We start from the raw sequence: 23,462 nt of genomic DNA on the forward strand, positions 1-23,462 counted from the left end.
CTATAAAGCTTCCTATCTATCTTTCACCCAATGGTTTGAGCAACCATTGATGATTGTTACCTGAATCCATTATTTTATTAGGGGTTGCAAAACAGTGACTTTTGGATTCTATCAAACCTCTTGCATTTATCATCTGTGATTCTTGTAGAAAGAAGAACTTTGTCTAAAGCTGATTGGTAAAGATGGAATAAATAATTAATTTATTCATCTTTAGAATGAGTTGGTGCCCTAACAACCTCCAAAGGTGATAAATGAGGTCTTCGTTTTCTAAGTAGGGGTATGACTAAACCAGTACTTTGAAACAGTGTGTTTAGAATGGGCTGGAGCATGAGGAGACTGTATTTGAAAGGCCAGAAGGCCAAGAGCCTAAGAGGGCCTGAGCAATAGGAGGGGACAGAACCAAGAGGACTAACTGAATATGAAGATTAAGGGAAAGGTAAGCGTCAGAGATTACTTCCAGGTGTGTGTGAAGGTGTGTGGCAGGATTAGGATGCCATTAAAGGAAATAGAAGTCTCAGTCAAATTAACCCCCAAAGAGCCAAACGGACGTGAGAGATATTTTGTCTCACACTTTTACCTATTACACAGTTTTTAGTTAGTTAGAATTTAAGCCAATAGTGGGGCCACCATACATCTGTCAACATGGTGAAGTGGAGCACATTTGGATATTGGATCTCATTTGGAGATGCCGAGTTTGAGGTGCTGTCAGGTGAAGATGTAAGCAGACTGTGGGAAATGCAGGAATGCAGGATAGGAACTTGAGAGAGAGGATGGATTGGAATCGTACACAGAAGTGATGTGTATGTATCTCTGGAAGTAACCCTGGATGCTTAACTTTGAATCCAGGGATTTCCAAGGGAGAGATTATATAGAGGTAAGAGGGCTAAGGAACAGAGCATGGCAGACATCTCCATTTTGATATTTACTCTGTGTGTAAATATAAATTCAGTTCTTAATGTCTGTGATTCTATGACGTATCCTAATCTTCCATTTCTTCAGAACGGTCTCAGATGAAGGGATTACTGTTGAGAGATGTAGGGTGACCCCACGATTGGCTTAGACTCTTGACTAACTGAAAACTGTGTCACAGGTGAAACCGTGAGGCAAATAGGCTATTTCTGAAATATGTGTGGCTCTTTAGGGCTTAGTTTGATTGAGACTTGTCTTAGTTTCCTATGACTGCTCTAACAAATGATCACAAACTTGGTGGCTTAAAACAACACACATTTATTCTCTTAGTTCTGGAGGCGAAAAGTCTGAAAGGAGTCTCACCAGGCGAAAGTCAAGGTGTTGGCAGGGCCGTGTTCCTGTGGAGGCTCCCATCCTGCGACCCGCGTTCATGGTTACCTGAGTCACCCCAGCCGCACAGGTCTGCTCTGTTACCTGAATAGGCTTTTGCACTCTATGCTCTCTACTACGATTTCTACCTGAAATTCCTTTCGTTTTTTTTTTTTAACAGCTTTATTGAAATATAATTCATATACCATACAATTCACCCATTTAAAGTATACAGTTCAGTGGCATTTAGTATATTCAGAGTAGTGCAACCATCACTACAAGCAACTTTAAAACATTTTTGTCAGCTCACAAAGAAACCCTGTGACCATTAGTAGTGATTCTCATCCTCCGCCACCTCTAAGCAACCACTAGTCTACTTTCTGTCTCTACAGATATGCCCATTCTGGACATTTTATTTAAATGGAATCACACCATCTGTGATCTTTTTCACTTAATATATTTTCAAGGTTCATCCATGTTGTAATATGGGATCGGTAATTCATTCCTTTTTATTGCAAATAATATTCAATTATATGGATATATCACATTTTTTATTCAACAGTTGATGGACATTTGGGTTGTTTCTACTTTCCTGCTATTATGAACAATGCTACTATGAATATTCGTGTACAAGTGTCACGTGGACATATTTCCATTTCTCTCGGGTGTACACCTAGCAGTGGAAATGCTGAGTCATACTGTAACTCCTTCCTCCTAACTTTGCATATCAAAGTTACGTTCGGAACTCAGATTCAGTGCTACTTCTATAGTGTTCTGCCGTCTCACACTCAGAACGAAACTCCCCTCTAGTACTCCCAGTGTTGAGTGCCTCAGTATTGCGCTTACCAGTTTGCCCTGGAGCTGTTATTCCTGCGTGGCTGTTCTCCTCCTACTGTGAATTTCTGGAAAGCAGGGACAGGCTCTCATTTTTGTCTGTCCCAAGACAGCGACTGTACCACCCTGCATAAAGCAGGAACTCTGTAAGTCCTTTCGAACGGGTGGGGAATACAAGTGTTAAGAATTTCATGTGCTTGATTCTATAAAATGTGTTTAATATTAAATAATAATAATGTTCACTTTCAAATTTCAACAATTAAATGTTTGTCAAATAACATTTAAAGTAAAGGTGTATAAGGTAAACCAGTTTGGTACATTAAAGTCTATTTTATTTTAAATTTTAGAAGCTCCAGTTTTTTTTATTTATAATTAGGAAAATGAAACACTTTAGAAATTTGAGACAGAACTTTGAAAATAAGCATAGCACAATAAAAACAAAAATACATGACATGTTAAAATTTACTGTTTCAAATTTCACATAAATGTTCTAAAGCAAATTTAAAGATTCTTTTCAACATTTTCATTTTCATTATTGTCAAGTTATAAAATTGTAAAAGCCCTTTATGAAAAAAATAAGTTTTTACTCATATGGAAAGCCTGTATTTTTAACCGTCAGTGGGTAAGAATGGAGGGACGTCTCTCACTCCCCAAGGCAGGCGTCGTTCTACCGCTTGGCCTGGAAATGCAAACTGCAGCTCTGGTGGAGTCATGGGTTCCATCAATTCCTATGTTCCAGCATAATTGTTCACATATTCAAAATATTGTAGGCCACTGGGGAGGTGGTAGGTTGTCTCCATAGTCAGTAAGAGGAGAAAAAGAAGCCAGTTCCTAACTCTATTCTGTCTGAAACAGTTCATGTGGCTTTGGGACTGACTGACTGAATGTCGGTATGTTGGCTGAAATGACAGGAAAGGATTTGACTGTAATTCCAAGGGAAAAATGTACTCCTTTGTTTTAGCTATTAATACAATTTTACTATTTTTAAATGAAAAAAGTAAATATTGAGGCTGGCCCCGTGGCCAAGTGGTTAAAGTTCCATGTGCTCTGCTTCGGCAGCCCAGGTTCGTGGGTTCAGATCCCAGGTGTGGACTTCCTCCACCCATCATCCATGGTGTGGAGGCATGCCACATACAAGAGAGAGGAAGTCTGGCATGGATGTTAACTCAAGGCAAATCTTCCTCATCAAAAAAAAGTAAATATTAAACAGTATTATCCAACTATATAAATGCCAATGTTTTATATTTCTATTTATATTCATAAAAATAATGATTCATCTTTTGAATGAAGAACAAGCCCAGAAGTTAACGAGGTTAGTGGTTCCAAACTCTGCTGCATCTTACAATCAAAGGTAGTGATGCCCAGGCCACAGTGACCAACTACATCAGAATCTCTGGGGGTGGGAGCTTTGTATTATCATTTTTTATAGCTCCCCAAGTTAAACTTGAGAACAAGTGAATTAGATCTTATTAGGTCAGAGGCTAATACAAGTTGTACTATCGATTATCTTAATTCGTGCACGTGTAGGTTATCTTTTGCTGTGTTCTCGTGTATGCTGCTTCTATTAAAAGGAAGAATGTGATCTCTTGCTCAGTGCTCTGAAAGATGAGCTGTAAAACTGTACAGGTGTGGTTACAACTCCATCTGAGAACAGGACTGCTCTACGTTTAACCTATAGCACTAGCTCTCATCTACAAGTGCTTACCAAAATCACTAGGGAGGCACCTGAGCTTGTGAACTTTGAAAAAAGTTCATGATTTTGATACCTAACCTTGAGTGGAGCTCTTTAGAGCTGTGCCACGTTATGTCCTTAGCTGTAGTTGATTAAATTACAGGAAAGCAGATTTCAGCGTAAGAGAGAAAAATAACTTTAAAAATCACTTAGTGGTACCCAGCAATGGAATGCTCCATTTTAAGGCAGTGAGCTCTCTGGGTAAATATATTCCTGGAGGAATACAGGCAGAGGTTGGATTACCACCTGCTAGGACTGTTGGCAAGGGGCTCCCAAATTCAGTAACTAGTTGGATCACCTGGTATTTAAGGTTACCCCAACTGTTAAGTTTCTTTAGCCACAATGTGCAATAGATCACTTACAATGGATATACACATTGCCATGAAAACTCACTATTTTCCCCGAAGTATCATAATTATTTTTGTTTCTAAAACAACTTGATTAGAATTAAGTAGTGTTAATTGCCTTGGACATCAGTCTTACTGAGAGGAATACTTTTCCCCTTCTCCTCATGCTTGCGTGGAACGGAGGGAACTTCCTCTTGCTCCTTAGGAGAGAGAAGTGTGGAAAGCAGCTCTGTGAACCCTCATTCATTCCCTCTCAACAGAGAGGTGTCTTAACGGATGAGTGATTTGGGGAGAAGGAACTGAGCATGGGTGGCCCAGCCCGTGGTGGGTGTCAGAGCTCCCTGGTCTCAGAATGCAAAGCTGGGCTCTGTCCCTGCAAGGCAGAGGTCTGCAGATCCCTCTGCCCAGGGAGATACATTAGGGAGCCTCACTGGAGAACAAGTCAACCTTGGTCTCTAGTTCAGCTTCATCGATAATAAAGCTGATAGCTTGCATCTCTCTAACTCCCATGTCTTATTTCTCACTTTTTTCTGAAGTGAAGAGGGGAATAAGAGAGTTACCTGTTGATGTCCTTAAACCCCATAAGCATCACAATGGAGTCATAAATGGTAATTTCCCATGTCTATGATACTTGTGTTCTGAAATAGCATTCCACTATTTGTTTGAAGTCAGTGAACAAAGTGTTTCCAAAGTACAAAAAGAACAAAACATACAAAGCCCCTCTTTCTTTACTGGCATCAAAAATTGGGGAATTCTAACAGCTCAATTGTCTATCTTTAGGAAACAATAACATTTTCCAAGTTTCTACTTTATTGAGAATAATCTTAGTCGTGATCTGCCGAAGTTGGTCCTGGGCAATTTGAAGACAGGTCTTCTTTATCTGTAATTTATGTGATAAAAATGAAAGATTAATACAAGTTATATAGTAAACTATTCTAGAAAATTATTTCAACATAACATATTTTTTTAGTTGTGTTTGCTGCTTACTCTGCTAAACAAACCAGGAAAAGATAAAAAAAATAATAACCAAAATTCTTCACTCTCAAGTACAAAGTCCTTCAATTCAAGTTTAGCCTAGCCAGCTTCAGCAACTGTGTTAAAAGGGAAAGCCGTGGCTCTACAAGACATCTGGCAAGTTTTAAACCGTTTCTTTCCTTACAATGAAAAAAAAAAATGGAGTGGATTTCAACATTCTGATTTTTATGGTTCAGGGACAATATTCTAACTACATAAAAATTAGTCCTAAAAACTTAATATTTCCTTCAAGTATCTTTAGGTGAAGAAAGAATCTTTAAAAATCATGAAAAAAAATTCATCATCCTCAAGTGATTAGGAAATTCTTTCTTTTGAAATAGAACTGAAAAACTCCCTTCTACACATTCAGTTTCTGAAAAGTTAAAAACACCTTTAGTAAGGCCTCAATTATTTCTATAACCACTATTTCTTTAAGACATTAATCCTGCTTGACATTTAGATGGAATAAGAAATTTCCATTGTCTACTGGAAATGTGATTTTTACAAAAAGACCAAAGTTAAAAATCAAAAAGCACTTGTGTATAATATTTTTAAAAAGTATACAGTATCTTGTTACCTTCATAGGCTGTTCCACACCAAATACAATACAGATGCTCTTCTCTTAAATAACTTGTTAATATTTGTAATTTTTCCAGTACCTAGACAGAGGACACAAGCACATTAATAACTCACACTGAACAGAATCTTGGTTTTCTGATCTCCTGGATCAAACTAAATTAGCCCAGGGCAGTAAATGTTTGCTACACTCTCAACCACTTAGGAGAGAGGCCAAGGGCAGAATATATGAGAACATGTCCCAGTTTACCAGCCACCCTGATGTTTTCACAAGTCTGACAGAAACAACAGAAACCACTTGCTAACATTTAGAAAATAGGCTTTGGCTGGCTCTTTTATAATCAGCATCCTGCAAAGACCCCTTCTACTTTCAAAGAATCTACCTCCCCCAGATGGGATGAGGGTGAACACTGCCTCTCTTTGCCATTAAAGTTCTCATCAGTGGTCTCCCAGTTTAGTGGAACATAGGTTTTTCAAACTGTAAATGTTTCCCACAACATTCTTATATACATGTAACCACAGAAATGTGTATTCCTTTCTTGAATAATCTCCGCTTCCTCTGCATCATGTTTTTTTGCTTTATTTATGGGTGGAGGAGAGAGGTACTCATTAGAATCATTTCCAGAAGTTTAACAGGAAACAAGGTCAAAACTAAAGTAATTTCCATTTGTAGGTAATCCATCATCCAAACCTAAGCTGAGGTGAGAGGGTAAATTGAAACTAAAGGGAAAAATTATATGAAGCTTTGATTTGGCGTTAATAACATAAACCTATAATGCGGTGGTTTTGAACTAGGGGTGATTTTTCCCTCAGGGGACATTTAACAATGTCTGGAGACATTTCTGGTTGTCACAAGGGGGAAGTGAAACTGGCATCTGGTGGGTGGAGGCCAGGAATGCTCCTAGACATCTTACAGCGCACAGAACAGCACCCCACGACAAGTTACCCAGTTCAAAACGTTAATGGTGCCACGGCTGAGACACCCTGCTCAAGGAGCTCGTGCCAAAACATACACTTAAATCTTCACTCGTATATTCATCTTCATCTTGTTCTTTTTCTTCCTCTTCCTCTTCTTCAGTCTCCTCAAGCCTCAACCAGTACCATGCCTCCCTGGGAACTTGAATATTCTGAAAATGTAGAATTATTCCCAATTAAACATAGCTAAACATAAGACTATCACAAGTATGTTCATGTCAACAAGTATTCATTCTTTCAATTAAATATTTACTGAGTGCTGCTTCAAGAGGAAAGCACTGTACTATGAACTCTGGGGATGCAAAACCCAATTAGAACATTGTGTCTAAGTTGCTGGCAGTCTGGTACGGAAAATAAGCTATGGGTATAAATAGCTTAATGGGTATAAAATAATACATATAAGCTAGAAAATCTTTTTTTTTAAAAATTAATTTTTTGAGGAAGATTAGCCCTGAGCTAACATCTGCCGTCAATCCTCCTCTTTTTGCTGAGGAAGACTGGCCCTGAGCTAACATCTGTGCCCATTTTCCTCTACTTTATATTTGAGATGCCTGCCACAGCATGGCTTGACAAGCAGTGTATAGGTCCACACCCGGGATCCGAACCGGCAAACCCCAGGCCACCAAAGCAGAAGATGCTAACTTAACCTCTGCGCCACTGGGCCGGCCCCAAGCTAGGAAATCTTAAGTGTTATGACACACATTCAAAATTAAGTGCTATGAAAATAGAGAAAAGTGAGAGATTGCTTCCAGCAATCTATTTATATATGAGGGAAATTTTACAAACATTTTTGGGACTTTAAATGGAGTCATTTTAATTTGATGGTACTTGAAACATCAAAATAAAAAATAAAAGTAATTTTTAAAAAATGTTTTTAAGAAATGTTCAAATGAAATAGATAGTATTCTACTATGATTTTACTAGTTAGACACACAGGAGATACTAAATATGGACTGAAAATAGGCTATTCTGGCTAATCAAATATTCTGGTGAACAGAATTTCCACACATACTAGCTCTGAGCAATTAATATTCAAATAAGCAGAGAACAATTAAATGTAAAAATATTACTGAACCCTTATTGGATAATTCAGACTATACAGGTTCTTGCAGTAATCAAGTCATTATTGTATCAACTATCATAGATCAGTAGTGCATGTTAAATAAGAACTTTAATGGGTAGAAGGCTAGATATACCAGATTTGGAGTTCTTTTTTTTTTTTTTTTTTTGATATACACATGGCAAATCACACTGGGTGCCAAAACACTTTACCAAACTGAAAACAGGTGAAAGGCTTGCCTTCTGAGTATCCAACTGTTGACAGGCTCGCTGGCTTCTTCTAAGATCTCCTTCTAGCTTCATTTCATCTTGCTTACTTTTAAGTCTCATTCTAATTGAAAGAAAAAGTCATACACTAAAGGTCTATATCCTCTTTATCCATTTTAGAAGCTGAAGTGCCAGAAAACATACCACAAAAACAGCTCAAAGTTTTACCGAAATTGTTCTGCAGCTTTTTCTTCAGCTTGATTTTTCATGTGAATCTTTCTTCTGTAGCTTTCTAATTTTTCCTCTGCTTTCCGTTTTAATAATGCCTCATGCCCAAGGCCACTTTTCCCTGTTCAAACAGATAACGCTGATGAGAAACTTACTTATACTTCAAAACTTGACAACTTAAATATTTACAAATTGAATGCAATTCTAATTTGAATACAATCCCTCAAAATCAATTGGAAAGAATGACAGGAAAAACACACTAGAGATTTTTTTAAAAGACCCAAACACACAATTTGATGTTTACAAAGATCATCTGTCTGATCTAATAAGATAGTAGTAATACTATACAGATTTTTTTAAATCAGGAAAATAGTATCAACTGTCATACTTTCATATAAATATGATGAACAAATAAAACATATTTTTTCTCTTGCATTCATCTGAAGTATTAAGAAAAACACAATGGATAAATCTGTCTCAGAATACTTTTAGGATGTTTTAATGGGAAAAAATAGCTTTTTGTTTTCAATAATTACAATAATTTCTCCCCATATTTATGACTTAAATTTTATTTTATATTCACTAAAACTTACTTTTATTTTTAGTTTATAAGGTTTAGAAGTTTAACTAACAAACATTTTATTGAGGGCTTCCTATGATAAGAACTGTAAGAGTACCACCATAAAAAAAGTATTTATTGAGCAAATATATGTGATAGATCTAAGTATAAGTTATTATTACTGGTAAATATGCTAAAAAATACATACCTGTTTTGACGTTGAGAGGAATTGGTTCAACAATACCATCTCCTAAAAAAGAGAACAAAATACAAACTACTTCAGAAATTCTTCCTCAAACGACAGGTAAGCATAGCATGCAACTTTACAATGTTCTATACATATCCCCTCCAGTTTTAATGGTATTCAGAACTGAAAGCTGAACATCAATACTTTATAAGCAGCTACCTCCCTTGCCTTCAAATACCTAGTCCTCAATAAGGCTGACCCATGGCCTCTTATGCCACCCGAAGGCAGAGTTTTAAACACTGATAGATGTCTAAGAGAGCGACAGCCTTGCTAAGTGAAGTTCAAAGCCATTACCATAAAGGAGAGAAGAAAAGAAAAACAGCTGACAGAAACTACTATAAATATACGGCCTTTACATCTTAACAGTCTCACTTCCTAAAAAGAGAGGTGAGAAGTGAGCTTCTCCAACTGGGTGGTCATTCAGGCAGCCGCCACAGGTCCAGAGCAAGCAGGGCAGAGTGCCGACATCATCTTCAATGTTGCTTCTCTATTCTCTGACCATTGTATTTCTCAACCCTTCACTTGTCACCACTCTTAGCTGCTGCCTCCATTGTAAGCCTCGTCCATTCCACTTGTTAAAGCCTTCAAGGCTGAGCTGGGCTGATAAGCAGCTCTTGACGGCACATGGCTGTCTAAAGCGGATGTGGGAAGATGAAAGTTCTCTGTAAAGTTTGTTAGTACGTAAGAGACTAGGAAGCTTAAGTTGTTTTAATTTCTGTGTAGATGGATACAGATTAAAGAGTTGTCACTGGTACACATCAATACATCACCATCTGGTGGTTAGGAACAGCTGTTTATTTCCAGATGTGACTCACCACTCTTGCCAAGGGCCTGACCACTTTTATATCCCATCTTTTGGAGCAAAGCAAACCCTTTGTTTTCACAGCCTAGGGCATTCTTCAACCCAACGTCACGTCTTTCTTGCTCTTCTTCTTTTAAACTCTTCTGCCTGTTTTTCAAATTAGCTTCCTGTTGCTTTTCTTCTTTTCTACGGGCTTCTCGGATTTGCCTCAGCATTGGCAATCCTGGTCTGATATCTTCTCTGAAGAATAAGGGAAAAAGTTATTCTAGATGAGTACATGAAGTTTTCTCATAACTTTGCTACTTACTCACTTGACACAATATTTCAGCACTACCTTTATGATCAACTTTGTTATCCTTGATATTAGAACATAATCAGTGGCCTCTGAGAATGGCTGCTTTAGTAAAAATGATGAAGGCTGGTGTCAGATTGTAGGAAACTACAGAAAGTATAGAGTTGAAGTTAGAAATAGTAAGTCCAAACTAATTTTTCCAGGAAGTTGGCAACAATAAAGAGCCAAGCTGAATGGTAGCTAGAAGAGACAATAAGATGAAATAAAGGAAAAGAATAAATTTCCTTGGAAGAGGGGAATAAAAAAGATGAAGGGCAGAAGTAAAACGCTTAGCATTAAAAGGGAAGAAGAGGCTCCTAGTATCTTTGTATTGACACGCAGGTGGTGTGCATAAAGCAGTAAGACTAACTTTCCAAGCTCACACTTAAAATCAGTATCATTGCTCAAGAGTCTACCTTATTGTCTTACACATGCCCTTACATGAGGTGTACACATTTACTTACTGGACATTAATGAAGGAGTCAGACATATAGTCGTCGTCTTCTGCCATGTTCAACTTCATATGGCAACAGTATCTACAAAGCAAATAGGATACAGTAACAAGTATGTTTTCAGTTTACCAAAATGGACATAAACTTTTCTGTATCCCCAGCCATGACCTTTCTCTAGAGTGCTACCACATATTCCAGTGCCCTTTGACATCTTTCTCTGTGGCACTCTCAGACTCAACAATCCAAACAACTCATTCTCTTCTACCCCAAACCTCCTTCATCCCCTATATTTCCAAAGTAATGTCACTACTATCTCCCCAATCTAGACCTCTCATAAACCATGTTAATTCTTACTCCATAATATCCCTCGCAGGCATTTTTTTCTATGCGATCACTGCTTTAGTTCGGGCATTTCTTTCTCACCTGAACTATTACAACAGCTTCCTAATTGCTCTCATTACCTTTGGCCTCTCCTCTTCCAATCCATCCTCTACATCTCCTCCAGAGTGGTTTTTTAAAAACCTAAGTCTGGTCATGTTACTTGCCTGTTTCAAATCCTTCAATAAACTTTACCCTATAGGCAGTGGAGGACCAGTCACTTTAACACTGTAGCAGGAGAGATCCTTCATAATCTGACTCGACTCTCCCTTAGGATTCATTATTCAAGCCACATGGGCTTCTCATTGTCCTCTGAACACACTACCGGCACTTCCTTCCTTCGAGGCCTAGGCTATCCTCCTTCACCAAAACCTGTCCTGACCACTCCAGGCCTCTCCCTACAGCACTTTCTGTTCAACCTGCTCATTTGGAACTTGTATAGTTAACACCTCACTTATATGGGAACATTTTGAGGAGAGTTTCCATCCAAAATAGTTAAAATCACATAATTATTGGCACTTAAAGGGATAAAATAATTATCCAGAAAGGAGCATCTCAAACTTGATGTACATGAATTGTGCCGGGATCTTCTTAAAATGCAGAGTCTGATTCTGAGTGACCCTGAGGTTCTGCGTTTCTAACAGGCTCCCAGGTGATGCCAGTGCTGCTGATCCAGTAGCTGGACACAAAAGGGTAGTCACTTGTTGCAGTCTCCAACCCTCGTTCCCAAGACCCTGATTCCTGTAGCTCTTTCTTTGATGCTGTGACCTAGCACTCTTCCCAGCTATGTCGGCTAATAAATTTCCTCATTACTTAAGCTTGTTTGAGTAGGGATTCTGTCAACTGCAATCCAGAGACTGGACAATTACCCTGGATGAAGAAAGTAGTACTGTACTGGTTTTTAATATTTTTATATGTATATCTTCCAAACTAGGCTGTAAATCACAAAGACAAGTCCCTATATCCCCACTGCCTAGCACTGTGTCCCAAACATCATAAATTCTTAATGTTTAGCTATGATGCGGATAAGAAGGGGCTTTAATAATAGTTATGACTTTGTAATAACAGAATACTTTTCTCCCTACATCACCATATCTTGTTTCCAAAAAAATATTTTTGTAAACAGATCATCAATACAGAAAATCACATGAAACAAATATATGGCTTAATGAATTTTTATAAGGCAAACACTCTTGTAACCATGTGGTAGCCTCCAAGATGGCCCCCAAGGATTCCTGCCTCTTGGTTGTCAAGGTCCTTGTGTAGTCTCCTTCCACAGTGAAGAGCACTGACCTGTGTAACCAACAGGATAGTCTGGAAATGATGGAGTGTGACTTCTTGGCCATAAAAGACACAACAGCTCCTGGATCATGTTAACTCTGAAGTCAGTTAGATTACTCACTCTGAAGAAAGTCAGCTGTCACGTAGTGAGGACACTTAAGTAGCTCTATGGAGAGATCCACGTGGGAGAAACTCAGGCCTCCTGTCAGCAACCAGCATGAACTTGGGAGCCACACAAGCGAGCCACCTGGAAATGGATCCTCAAGCCCCCGTCAAGCCTGCAGATGACTCAGCCTGAGCTGGCATCTTCACTATATCTTAAGGAAGTCCGGGCTAAGCTAAATCCCTAACGAATTCCAGAAACTGTGAGACAATAAATGTTTATAGTTAATTCAAGCTGCTAAATGTTGGGATAATTTGTTACACAGCAAAAGATAATACAAACCATCATCAATAGCACATCCTTGTCAGCTACCCAGGAGTCCTCTTTGACCCCTACCCAACTGCACCCTTCCAATCACTTCCTTTTCTTTATAGTTTCATCATCCTGAAACATTAGTTTAGTTTTGCCTATTTTTCTTTTTGTTATAATATTCTAAGTTAAGAATGTGTAAGATTATATACAGCATTTGTGGTAATTCACCCACTGTCTCTAAAGCTCAGAATCTTCATTTCTAATAACAGTATTTTTACACACAATGGTTTAGCACCTACCCAGTATATCACACATTTTTATCCCATTTAATCATCATTAACAACTCTGTCAGGTAGGTAGGTAGTTCCACTTTCTAGTTGGAGAAATTAAGGCTCAGTATGGCTAAATGACTTGCTCAACACAACAAAAAATCCAGGTCTCAGTGCTCTTGCTACTGCCAATAGGATTAGATTATCTTTAAGGGACCCATTTAGCTCTAAAGTGCCAGGGGCTTACAGATTATTTTTAAAGCTCCCTTTTTATGATTACGATATACTGTGGCATCATCCATTCTCATCAAGCACAGGGATAAACTTCACAAGGCGACAATCCAGGCAGAGATGACGGTGGTTTGGACCACAGCCACAGCAGTGGAAGTGGTTGGATTCTAGGCATATTTTGAAGGTAGAGCTAACAAGATTTGCTGATGATTGGAGGTGGTGTGTGAAAGATGGATGTCAAGGATTACTCCAAGGCTTTTGGTCTGAATATCCGGAAGAATGGAGTTACCAGTTGTTGAGAGTAGTTAGACTGTAGTAGGTTTCGTCCGGGTTTTGGCTGGGGTTTTTTGTTTTTGTTTTTGTTTCTTTGGCAGAAAGCGGGCGGAGAGGTGGCAACAAGGGTGCTACTTCAGACACACTGAGAGTCCCATCATATATCCAAGCGGACAAATGAGCTAAGTAGTTGAATGTACAGCAGAAAGGTGACAAGAAACGCCTCTCAGTCCCAAACACTCCCTTCAGGCACCACTGAGCCCTTGCCTCTCGCGTCCCTCCCGGGTGCAAGCGTGCCACAGACGCGACCACTCACGAGTGGGAAGGTGGGAGACGATGTGACGGGGTAGTTACAGCCAGCGCACAGATCACCGCCCTTTACCATTCTATCGGGCGCCTCCAACCCCTTACCTGGCATTTGTATTCGCCCCGCGTCAGCTCGCGACAGCGCGCTGCGCAAGCGCCCACTCACCTGCGCAAGACTTCTGGGCCTCGGCTCCCGCCGGTGTCTCCCTGTGCGGAATCAATACAAAATCTGCGGCAGGCGGGGCTAGGAGGACGTGGTTAGTGCGCTTGCGCAAGACCAGCCTTCTGCGCACGCGCTGTCCCCTCGTTTCCTGCCGGCTAGAGTGAGAGAGGCGGGGCATCCGGGTCCCTCGGCGGCTGCTTCTGGCTGCGGAGCTCAGCTGGTCGCCTCCTGGCAGACTAGGAGGTGAGGCCGTTCCCGTCTGCCGTCAAAGCATGGCCGTTGACACTCACTCACACCCCTGTCTGCTCGTACATTTTCAGAAGGCTGGGGAGGAAAATCGAGTTCGTAGTGAGCATCTTCCCTTTTCAGGCGCCGGGCTCGGTTCCAGGCTGCCGCCTCCTGGAGTTGACAGCCCGAGTGACCCTGCCGAGGCCTGCGGCGGCCTCCTGCGCTTCCCCCAGACCCGGCGCCGCGCTCCCGTCCGCGGAGTCGCCGGGTTCGCGCAGACCCGCAGCGCGCGCGGCCTCTGCCGGCTGCGTTCCCGGACCGCCCGGGGACCTGGCCACCCCCAGCGCATCCCCGTGGGAGGACTCCTGGCCTTCCCGTGTGGGATCTGTATGCGAGGATGCCCGGACGTCCCCCTGGGCCCCGTGCTGCAGGAGAGGGGAAGGCTGCAGTGCACGGAGCGGCGGGCGAGGGAGAAAGGTGGCTAGGTGGTCAGGCCCGGCCGGTGGATGACCTCGGTGCTTCAGTTTTCCCATTTACGGAATGGGTTAAGGGCATGTGTTTTGCTAGGCCTGTGTCTTCTGGAGTAATGCCTTATTTGCAGTACATATTTTAAAATATTTTCCTTTCACTCCGTTACTCGTTCTTCCTAGCCAAGCATTTGCTTTTGTTTTTGCTTGTACCCCTGTCCTTTAAAATTAGGTTCTCAGGTTTTGCCTCAAAGAAGTTGTAGGTTTCCTCCAAATGAGATGAGAAGTAAAGCCTTACTTTTCATTTCTTAGTGGTTGCATTCGTTACAAGGTTGCATCCTTACAGGTATTTTTTCTTTATTTAAGGTGTGAATTTAAAACTTCAGTAATGGAGTTAGCCCACAGTTTATTGCTAAATGAAGAAGCTTTGGCTCAAATCACGGAAGCAAAGAGACCAGTTTTTATCTTTGAATGGTTGCGATTTCTTGATAAAGTCTTGGTTGCTGCCAACAAGGTATGGTATTGCTTTTTGTCCAGCTGGGTTAATGTAATAAAGAGTATTATGTGTTCGTGATTTGTAAAACACATTATGTTTTGGAAAGGTCCTGGGTCGCTTATGGAACTTGAGAATATTACACTGTAATGGGAATTTCTCGTCTGTCCTTTTTCTATTCTGTGGCAAAACCCAAACCTCGTTTAAATCCCGTTTGTTGCCTCCTTCATGCCCCTACCTGGACAGTTGAATGTGACTGGAGAAAAACATGATTATGTGACTGCTGTCACTTTAAATTTGTTATCTCCAACTTCAAGTGGTCCCTCAGTGCTGTCTAGCAATCCCCGTATCTTCACTTATTTTACTGAGGAGTTATTAATAGGCTTTTTTTTTTCCTATTCTTTCTGCATGGTCTGTTTTATTCAAGTTGCCTTTCATTATCTGTCTGTTTTATTTTCTGTCTTTAAAATGAGATGCTGTCCTGAGACATCTAATCATCTTTGGCTGTCTGCTCAAATTTGAATGAGTAGTAAAAAGTTTCCTGGGCAGGGTGAAGTTTGTTAACTGTGCTTCCCTGTAGGCCAGTCGGGTCTTTGAGGAACCCCTGACGTTAGTATCTTAGGTTTCTCTGGGCTAGTCATTCCCCAGAAGAGACTTTTGTACTCTAGTGTCATAGGGTATATGGCTAGCTGCCTAGGTTCTGGGGATTAGCAGAGAAAGCTGGGGACTTCAACATCCAGTATGTAAGCTTTCACTTAATTCACTGTTTGCACTGCAAGTTTCCCCAGCCCACAGCTATGCCTGAGCTCCCTTAGTGCAGAATGGAGGAGCAAGATATGGAAGTCTTATGACTTGTAAAATAGACTCTCAATCATTTCCTTCATTTCTAGGCATAGCTTCACTCCCTCATTTATAAGCACCTAGGACCTCAAAAAACAAAAACAAAAAGCAAACAAGAGCTTTTAGAGCATTCTGTGTTATAAGATGGATCTCTTCTCAGCTTTCCATAGGGATACCTGGCTTCCATTATTTGTGTTGATTCTTTTCCTGTTTTCTTTGCCCTTGTGGATTTGTGCTTTTTTTTTTTTTGGTTACCCTTTAGTATAGTTTTGGTAGGGTTTCTAGAGAAACAGAGTTAATGCATGGATTCATTTACAGTATTTAATTAGAAGTTTCTGTTTTCTGTTAACCCCCTTCAACTGGATACTTGTGGCCTCCACTCTGCTGAAACAGCTCTTGTCATCAGTGATCTCACATTGCCCAAACCAGTGGTTATTATTGTGTCCTAATTGACCCATCAGCAGCTTTTGGCGTAGTTGATCCTCTAACTTGAAACACTTAAAATATTTTTTATTTTGTTGTGAAATTGAAAAATGCAAAAGAGTATATAAAAAGTTATTTAGGGCCTGGCCCCATGGCCTATTGGTCAAGTTTGCTGTGCTCTGCTTCAGTGGCCCAGGTTTGGTTCCCATGTGTGGGCCTGCACCACTTTTTGGCAGCCATGCTGTGGTGGTGACCCACATACAAAGTAGAGGAAGATTGGTGCAGATGTTAGCTCAGGGTAAATCTTCCTCAGCAAAAAAAAAAAGTTATTTACATTATGAAGCCTGATAATATGAACATCTCTATACCCTCCACCCAAATTTAACAGTGGGTTGTTATCATTACTGTTGATGCACACTTTGTGTCAAGTTCTTCCTATTCGTGGTTCCCAAGACGTATTTGCTTTTAGTGCTCTTCCTATTTCACTAGTTACTCTTCATCTCTTTTGTTGGCTCCTTAGTCCTGAGCTCTTTTTGTAAAAAAAATTTATCTATACTTACTCCTTCAATGATATTATCTAATCTTAAGAATTTTACTACCATCTATACAATAATAACTGCCAGCTATCCTACAACCTGCTCCACCTCTTTATCTTGGATATCTAAACAGCATCTCAAAGTTAATGTGTTCAGTACCAAATTCTTGAATGCCCTCCCAAACCTGTCCTTTCTCCAGTGCTCTCCAACTCAAGAAATGACCATTTCATCCTTCTAGTTGCTCAGGTCATAAACCTTAGAGGCATTCTTGATTTCTCTCTTTTTCTAAAACTTCAATTCATATTCATCAGGAAATCCTGCTGATTCTATCCACTAGATATATCCAGAATTAAATTATTTTTCGTTAACTCCATTGTTACCACCCTCATCTCTCATCTGGATTATTGCAACAGCTTCCTGAGTGCTCATCTGCTTCCAGCCATGTACCTTGTAGAGTATTCTTAGCTCAGTAGTCAGAATGAGCCTGTTAAAACATTTAGATAACATCCCTCCTCTGCTTCAAACTCTCATTCAGAAAAAAAATACAAAGTTCTTACAATGGTGTCTAGGGCACCACGGAATCTAGTGTCTTCTACCCTTCTGACTTCATCTCCTACTCCTTCCTCTCTCTTACTCTGCTCCAGCCAAACTGGCCTTCTTGCTGTCCTTGAGCATGCTAAGCATGCTCCCACCTCCAGGCCTTTGCACTTGTTCCCTCTGCCTGGAATGTTCTCCTAGGTATCTGTGTAGCTCGCACCTTCACTTCTTTTCAGAGAGGCCTTTTCTTACTAATCTATAGAAAACAGTGAGAACTCACACTATTCATTTATTTGTTAAGTGCTGTCTCTCCCCACTAGAATGTGAACTTCATGAGGGCAGAGACTTTGTTGTGTTCCCTCTTGCTCCCCAGTGCCTAGAATAGTGCATGGCATGTAATAAGTACACAATAAGTTCTTCTTGAATGAATGAATGAATTCTCAGTATTATGGGTAGATCGGAATATTTTTTCTGTTGCCTAGGGCTCCTCAGAGGTCTTCTGGTTTCCTTCACTGACCTGTAATTTTAGGAACTACTCACTTTGCTTTTACAGGGAAGCCTTTCTGGGTTCTAAGATGTCAGTTGTCCATACGCCCAATATTTTGCATCCTTTGACTATTGGTTTATTTCTTAGTAAGTTGACGTGGAAACTTTTTGGATCTAGAATAGTCACTTTTATTGGCAGCTAACTTTGGGATTGGAGGAGAAGGAAGGAGAATATTTAATCTAGGAAGCAATGGTTCATTTCTTATTGAACTTTTCCTTATCTTGAAGATTCTCATGGTTGTATGCCTAATGTAATATAAATTTTAATCATTAGAGTGTCTTAACCATTAAGTATTTTTTATTTTGATTAAAAGGTAACGAAAATGCATATAAGAAAAACTGATGATGTTCTTTATTTTTTGTAACAGACTGATGTAAAGGAAAAACAGAAAAAACTTGTTGAACAATTAACCGGATTAATAAGCAGTTCACCTGGACCACCTACACGAAAATTGTTAGCTAAAAATCTTGCAGCCCTTTATAGCATTGGAGATACTTACACTGTGTTTCAAACACTTGATAAATGTAATGACATTATCAGAAATAAAGATGACACTGCAGGCTACTTACCAACAAAATTGTAAGTACTTACTTTGACATCAACCCTTGAAGTTTATTTTTTAAGAGTAATGCATCTTAATAAGGGACTACTGATCGTGAAGTCCCCCAGGTAGATGGAAGCTGCGGCATTGCTGCTGACAGTACAACCTCTCAGTAGGTCTGGGGAAGGGGTTCTATTTCAGTATATGCTCCATCACCACTGGGACTTTGCAGAGTGTTGGTATGATGTCAGCAATTTGTACGGGAATCTTTTGGTAAATTTGGGTGGAGATAATATTTTTGGTTGGAATGGATAGGAATGTAAAGAATTTCAGAGTTATGGAATTGAGGCAGGAGTGAGCAAACTGTTGCCCACAGGCCAAATCCAGCTTGCTGCCTGTTTTGTAAATAAAGTTTTGCTGGAATACAGACATGTCTGTTCATTTAAGTGGTAGTTGCTTTCGTGCTTTAATGGCAGACTTGAGTAGTTGAGACAGAGACCATTTTGCTTGCAAGTTTGCTGACCTCTAGTTTAAGGGCTTACCCAACTCCTAGACCCCAACTCCTAGACCATACTTGTGGTTCAGAGCAAGTGTTGAGGATAATGGCTCTAGGGATGCATCCTGTGAAAGAATCAGATAAGAAAATCAGCAGTTATAGTAAAATGAGGAGTGCTGTGGGAGGGAAAAGAACACCTAAATAAGCTTATCTGTGGTGTGAGTGGAGAGCAGTATCAAAAAAGGCTTCTCAAAGAACCTTCAGCCAGAGAAAACCAACCATCAAAGGTGGACACATGGAAATTAGTCAAGTAAGGGGTTACGCTGGGAAGAGGGGAAGGTGGATGTGATAGGCCGGGGACTGGCAAACTTTATGAAAAGGGCCAGATACTAAATATTTTTGGCTTTGTGGAGTATACATCTCTGTCACAACTATTCATCTCTGCCACAGTACATAAATAAAAGAGTATGATAAAACTTTATTTACAAAAACAAGTGGCAGGCTGGATGATGGGCCAGAATTGGCCGGCAGGTTATAGTTTGCCAGCCTATTTTCTAGGCAAAGAAAACTTCAAATTGGAAACAGAAGTGGCTTATTTATATCTTATTTACAGTGCTTTTCAGAAAGATACAAAGTAGAGGAGGGAGCAAATTGTGAGGGGGAGATGATGAGTTCAATTCTGGGCGTGCTGACTTTGGAGTATAGTGGGAATATGCAAGTGACAGTGTGTAGTAGGCACTTGGAAATCCTGGTCTGGATTTTAGAGATCTGAGTTGGGAGTGCAGTTCCGTGAGTAGAGAATGGAGATTTGGTTGAACGTTTTGTTATGGAGAAAGTTACCCAGGAAGAGAATACTGTTGGAAAGGAGACGAGGGCCAAGAGTAAACTCTAGAACATCAACATTCAAGGGACCAGGGGCCAGTGTAATAGCTTACGGAGGAAATGGGGAAGTTCTTCTGAACTTGGACGCTGATTTTTAGGTTCATTTTCAACTGCACAGGTACATTGTGATTGGACTTTCTCTTGTTTGGGATAGATGTAGATCTCAAAAGTTTCAGAAAAGATTAGAGAGTGTTACTACTTTCCACTTTATTTTGAAGTTTGAAGCTATGTTAATACTTTGATGATTTAGTTTAGTAAATCCACATATAATTTTGTAGTTCTGGTTAAGTAGAATTTATTACATATTACATATTACTCATATGTATTTCCAGTGGATTTATGGGTTTTGTTTAGGAATTCGCTGATATATTCTGGGATGTGACCTCAGTCATTTTTAGCTTTCTTATCAGCCTGTAGAATACTGAGAAAAGCATGGGATTTGGAGTCAAAGAGGTAAAGGTCAACTCCCTGATTCTATTATTTATGACATGTATGATAGTGAGCTAAATTTATTTAATCTCTCTCAGCCTTGGAGTAACTTACTCATAACACGTAGCTATTAGGTGGCAGGTTCTAGAATTTAGACGTAACATCTGCCAGACTTCAAAACATAACTCTTCACCTCCATGCCCTCCTCCTGCCTCTAAGCTAAACTCACAGCTATTCATTTATTTACTGTTTACATGAGTGATAATGGGATGGTTTCCTTGCTCCTGAAGAGATGGGATGTTGCTACATTTCTTCTTCTGGGTAGCCAAATGTTCCCTTAAAGCCATTTAGATTAAATTTTACAAGTAATTGTCTACTATTATTTGTATATTAAGAGACAGGCACTGTGAGCAATGCAAAAATGTGTAAGATATATTTCCTTTTTCTGAAGTTTACATTTACATTGGCAGGATAAAATATAGACATATAAAATGGTCAAGTCACAACATAGTAAACAATATAATTTTGTCAAAATGAGTAGTTGACGTATATAATGAGAAAAGAGAGGGATCATTGTGGATTGACATAATTTGGGATGTCTTCATAAGGGGAAAGCTTGAGTTTCTTTCTAGAGGATAAGTATGATTTATTATGTAAATATATAATTATTCTCTTGTATTCCTAACAAGAATACAATTTGATTAACCATAGTATTTGTTGCAATCATAAAGAATACATAAGATGTTTTTGGAAGGGGAAAATTAAGGATTGTAGCCAAAAGTGTCCTGCACAAATAGAAAATTGATTTCTGAAAATGGGAAAAGTATAGTAAAGTTGTATTATTGACCTGAACAATTAGCAATGAAAATATTACTTCTTACAGGGCTGCAGTGGCTTGTGTTGGAGCATTTTATGAAAAAATGGGGAGAATGTTAGGTAGTGCATTTCCAGAAACAGTAAATAATCTTTTGAAATCTCTGAAAAGTGCAGAGGTAAGTTTTGCAATAAATATTATTTAAATGTGTTGCTTGTGGCAGGAATTAGATGTCAGTTAGTATATGTTTGCTTTTTTTTCTGTCACTGTGGTACTCATATTGCTTAGCATCAGGGTATATTACTTGCAAAAATAAATATCACTTGTCCTTTCTTTTAGCGTACTTACCTTATATTTTAGGGAGAAGGGAAAGAATGCTTTTCCTAGACAAAGAATAGGTTTGCCTATTATTTTTTATTTAGCCCTGTGGATATTTTTGCATTGCATTTTATGTGTTGTGCCATAGCTAATGTGTTAGTTTCCTAGAGCTGCCTAGGGTAATAAATTACACGGACTGGGTGGCTTAAAACAACCGAAATTTATTGTCTCACAATTGTGGAGGCTAGGAGTCCAGCATCAAGGTGTCAGCAGGACCATGCTTCTGAAAGCTCTGGGGAAGAATCCTTCCTTACATTTTTAGCTTATAGTGGTTGCTGGCACTCGTTGGTGTTCCTTGGTATTCCTTGGTTTGTAGATGCATCTCTTCAATCTCCACCTCCATTGTCATATGGCATTTTGCCTGTGGATTTGTGTTCTGTATCCAAATTCTCTTCTTATAAGGATACGAGTCTTTGGATTAGGGCCCACGTTAATCCAATATGATCTCATCTTTACTTAATTTCATCTGCAAAGACCTTACTTCCAAATAAAGTCACGATCACAGGTAATGGGGCGTAAGACTTGAAACTTTTGGGGGGACATTATTTAATCCACAGCAGCTAATATCAAGTAAAAATAGTTGTTTTGTCCTGTCAGTTTGGTGTTACTTCTGAAAATTCCTTGTTAATTTGGGTCTAAGCTTTAGACTCTCATAGTCTAATTTCTGTATCTAGGAAAGCTAAAGATTTCTTGGACAACACCTCTTCTGGGTGCTATTTGTCTATTTATTTATTAAACAAGAATTGAGGACATATTATCAGGCATTAGACATATAAAGATGAACAAGATATAGTCCCTGACCTCAAAAAGCTTACAATCTAGTGGAAGACGTGTGTGTTTGAATGAGTATACTGCTAGAAAGATGATTTAGGCACTGTGAGAGTATGAAAACAAGAGTTTGGATTAGTTATAAAAAGATGAGGGTTTGGCATATCTCTGTGACGAGTTTTTTAAATGTGTTGGATGTTTCTTCTTTTAAACTGTTTATATTACTTTTTACTTAATCTTTTACCTTCTGAAAGTTTGGACCCTTGAGATGTGACATTGAAGCTTTTGAATTTGTCTTCGTGTTCTCATTATATTGCTCTTCAACTTGTCATGGAAACATTGGACTATGTTTGCTTCTTGTAACCAGATTTCTCAGAAAGATATTATGTAATTGAAATTAATAATTATTCTTACCTTTCAGGTACATTTTAGAATACTTAATTTTATTTTATTTTTCATTACTTACTCTTTATGATTTAGAAGTAAGCCCCAGGGAAATTTTTTGTTTTCGTATGTTCTTATTTAAATGTGGGCTTTGTTTTACAACATATTCTTAAGTTTTGATTTGTGTTCACATCTAGTCTCAAGGGCGAAGTGAAATCTTAATGAGTCTACAGAAAGTTCTAAATGGATTGGGTGGTGCGGCAGCTTCCTGTCATCGTGATATTTACAAGAATGCCAGGTCCCTCTTGACTGACAGGTCGATGGCTGTTCGGTGTGCAGTTGCCAAGGTGAGTGCTCAGCCAATTTATAGTGCTGCTCCTTATCCTGCTTGCTCTTAGACAGGTAATGACTTTTTTTCTTTCAAAGTTTTAAAATATGATGGCATATTTTTCCTTCCCTTGGATTAGTTTCATTTTGTAGAACTATATATAAATGGAGTCATGTGGTGTGTGCTCCTTTTTTTGGTCTGGCTTCTTTCACTCAGCGTATTTGTTTTGAGATTCGTCTATGTTGTTACATGTATGAATAGTTCATTCCTTTTTGTTACTGAGTAATATTTCATTGTATAGATATACCACAATTGGTTTATTCTTTTCACCTCTTAAAGACATTTGGGTTGCTTTTAGTTTAGGCCATTACGAAAAAAGCTACTGTAAACATCTATGTTTTGTATGGACATAGG

General features: G+C 39.3%; 2 protein-coding genes across 10 annotated transcripts in view; one reads left to right on the top strand and one right to left on the bottom strand.

Moving 5' to 3' along the window:
- Positions 1-1,442: 1,442 nt before the first annotated feature.
- Positions 1,443-14,382, bottom strand: GPATCH11 (G-patch domain containing 11). Of its 7 annotated transcripts, none has more exons than XM_070512251.1 (10): positions 13,961-14,075; positions 12,313-12,466; positions 10,654-10,725; positions 9,872-10,098; positions 9,018-9,059; positions 8,251-8,371; positions 8,056-8,146; positions 6,795-6,908; positions 5,783-5,864; positions 2,423-5,071 (listed from the first exon to the last, which is right to left on the bottom strand). In XM_070512251.1, the coding sequence occupies exons 2-10, from the start codon at positions 12,363-12,365 to the stop codon at positions 5,016-5,018; spliced, it is 858 nt and encodes a 285-aa protein (XP_070368352.1). In that variant the 5' UTR covers positions 12,366-12,466; positions 13,961-14,075; the 3' UTR covers positions 2,423-5,015. The 7 variants fall into 7 exon arrangements, with proteins under 7 accessions (XP_014688351.1, XP_070368352.1, XP_044628187.1 ...); XM_044772252.2 differs by having other exon boundaries at positions 12,422-12,663; positions 13,961-14,071; XM_044772247.2 differs by having other exon boundaries at positions 12,313-12,663; positions 13,961-14,071.
- The window catches only part of HEATR5B (HEAT repeat containing 5B), a 107,849-nt gene continuing 98,473 nt past the window's right edge, over positions 14,087-23,462 (top strand). Inside the window, exons 1-5 of one of the 3 annotated variants that reach the window (XM_014832858.3) lie at positions 14,087-14,200; positions 15,019-15,166; positions 18,396-18,607; positions 21,260-21,368; positions 22,918-23,067. In XM_014832858.3, coding sequence (XP_014688344.1) covers positions 15,041-15,166; positions 18,396-18,607; positions 21,260-21,368; positions 22,918-23,067 — 597 coding nt within the window. In that variant the 5' untranslated portion in view covers positions 14,087-14,200; positions 15,019-15,040. Of the gene's footprint in view, positions 14,306-15,018; positions 15,167-18,395; positions 18,608-21,259; positions 21,369-22,917; positions 23,068-23,462 lie in introns of all 3 variants that reach the window. The other 2 variants (XM_014832859.3, XM_044772237.2) reach the window with 2 other exon arrangements.

The sequence above is a fragment of the Equus asinus genome, chromosome 6 (genome assembly GCF_041296235.1).
Source record: "Equus asinus isolate D_3611 breed Donkey chromosome 6, EquAss-T2T_v2, whole genome shotgun sequence".
NCBI classification, from domain to species: Eukaryota; Metazoa; Chordata; class Mammalia; order Perissodactyla; family Equidae; genus Equus; species Equus asinus.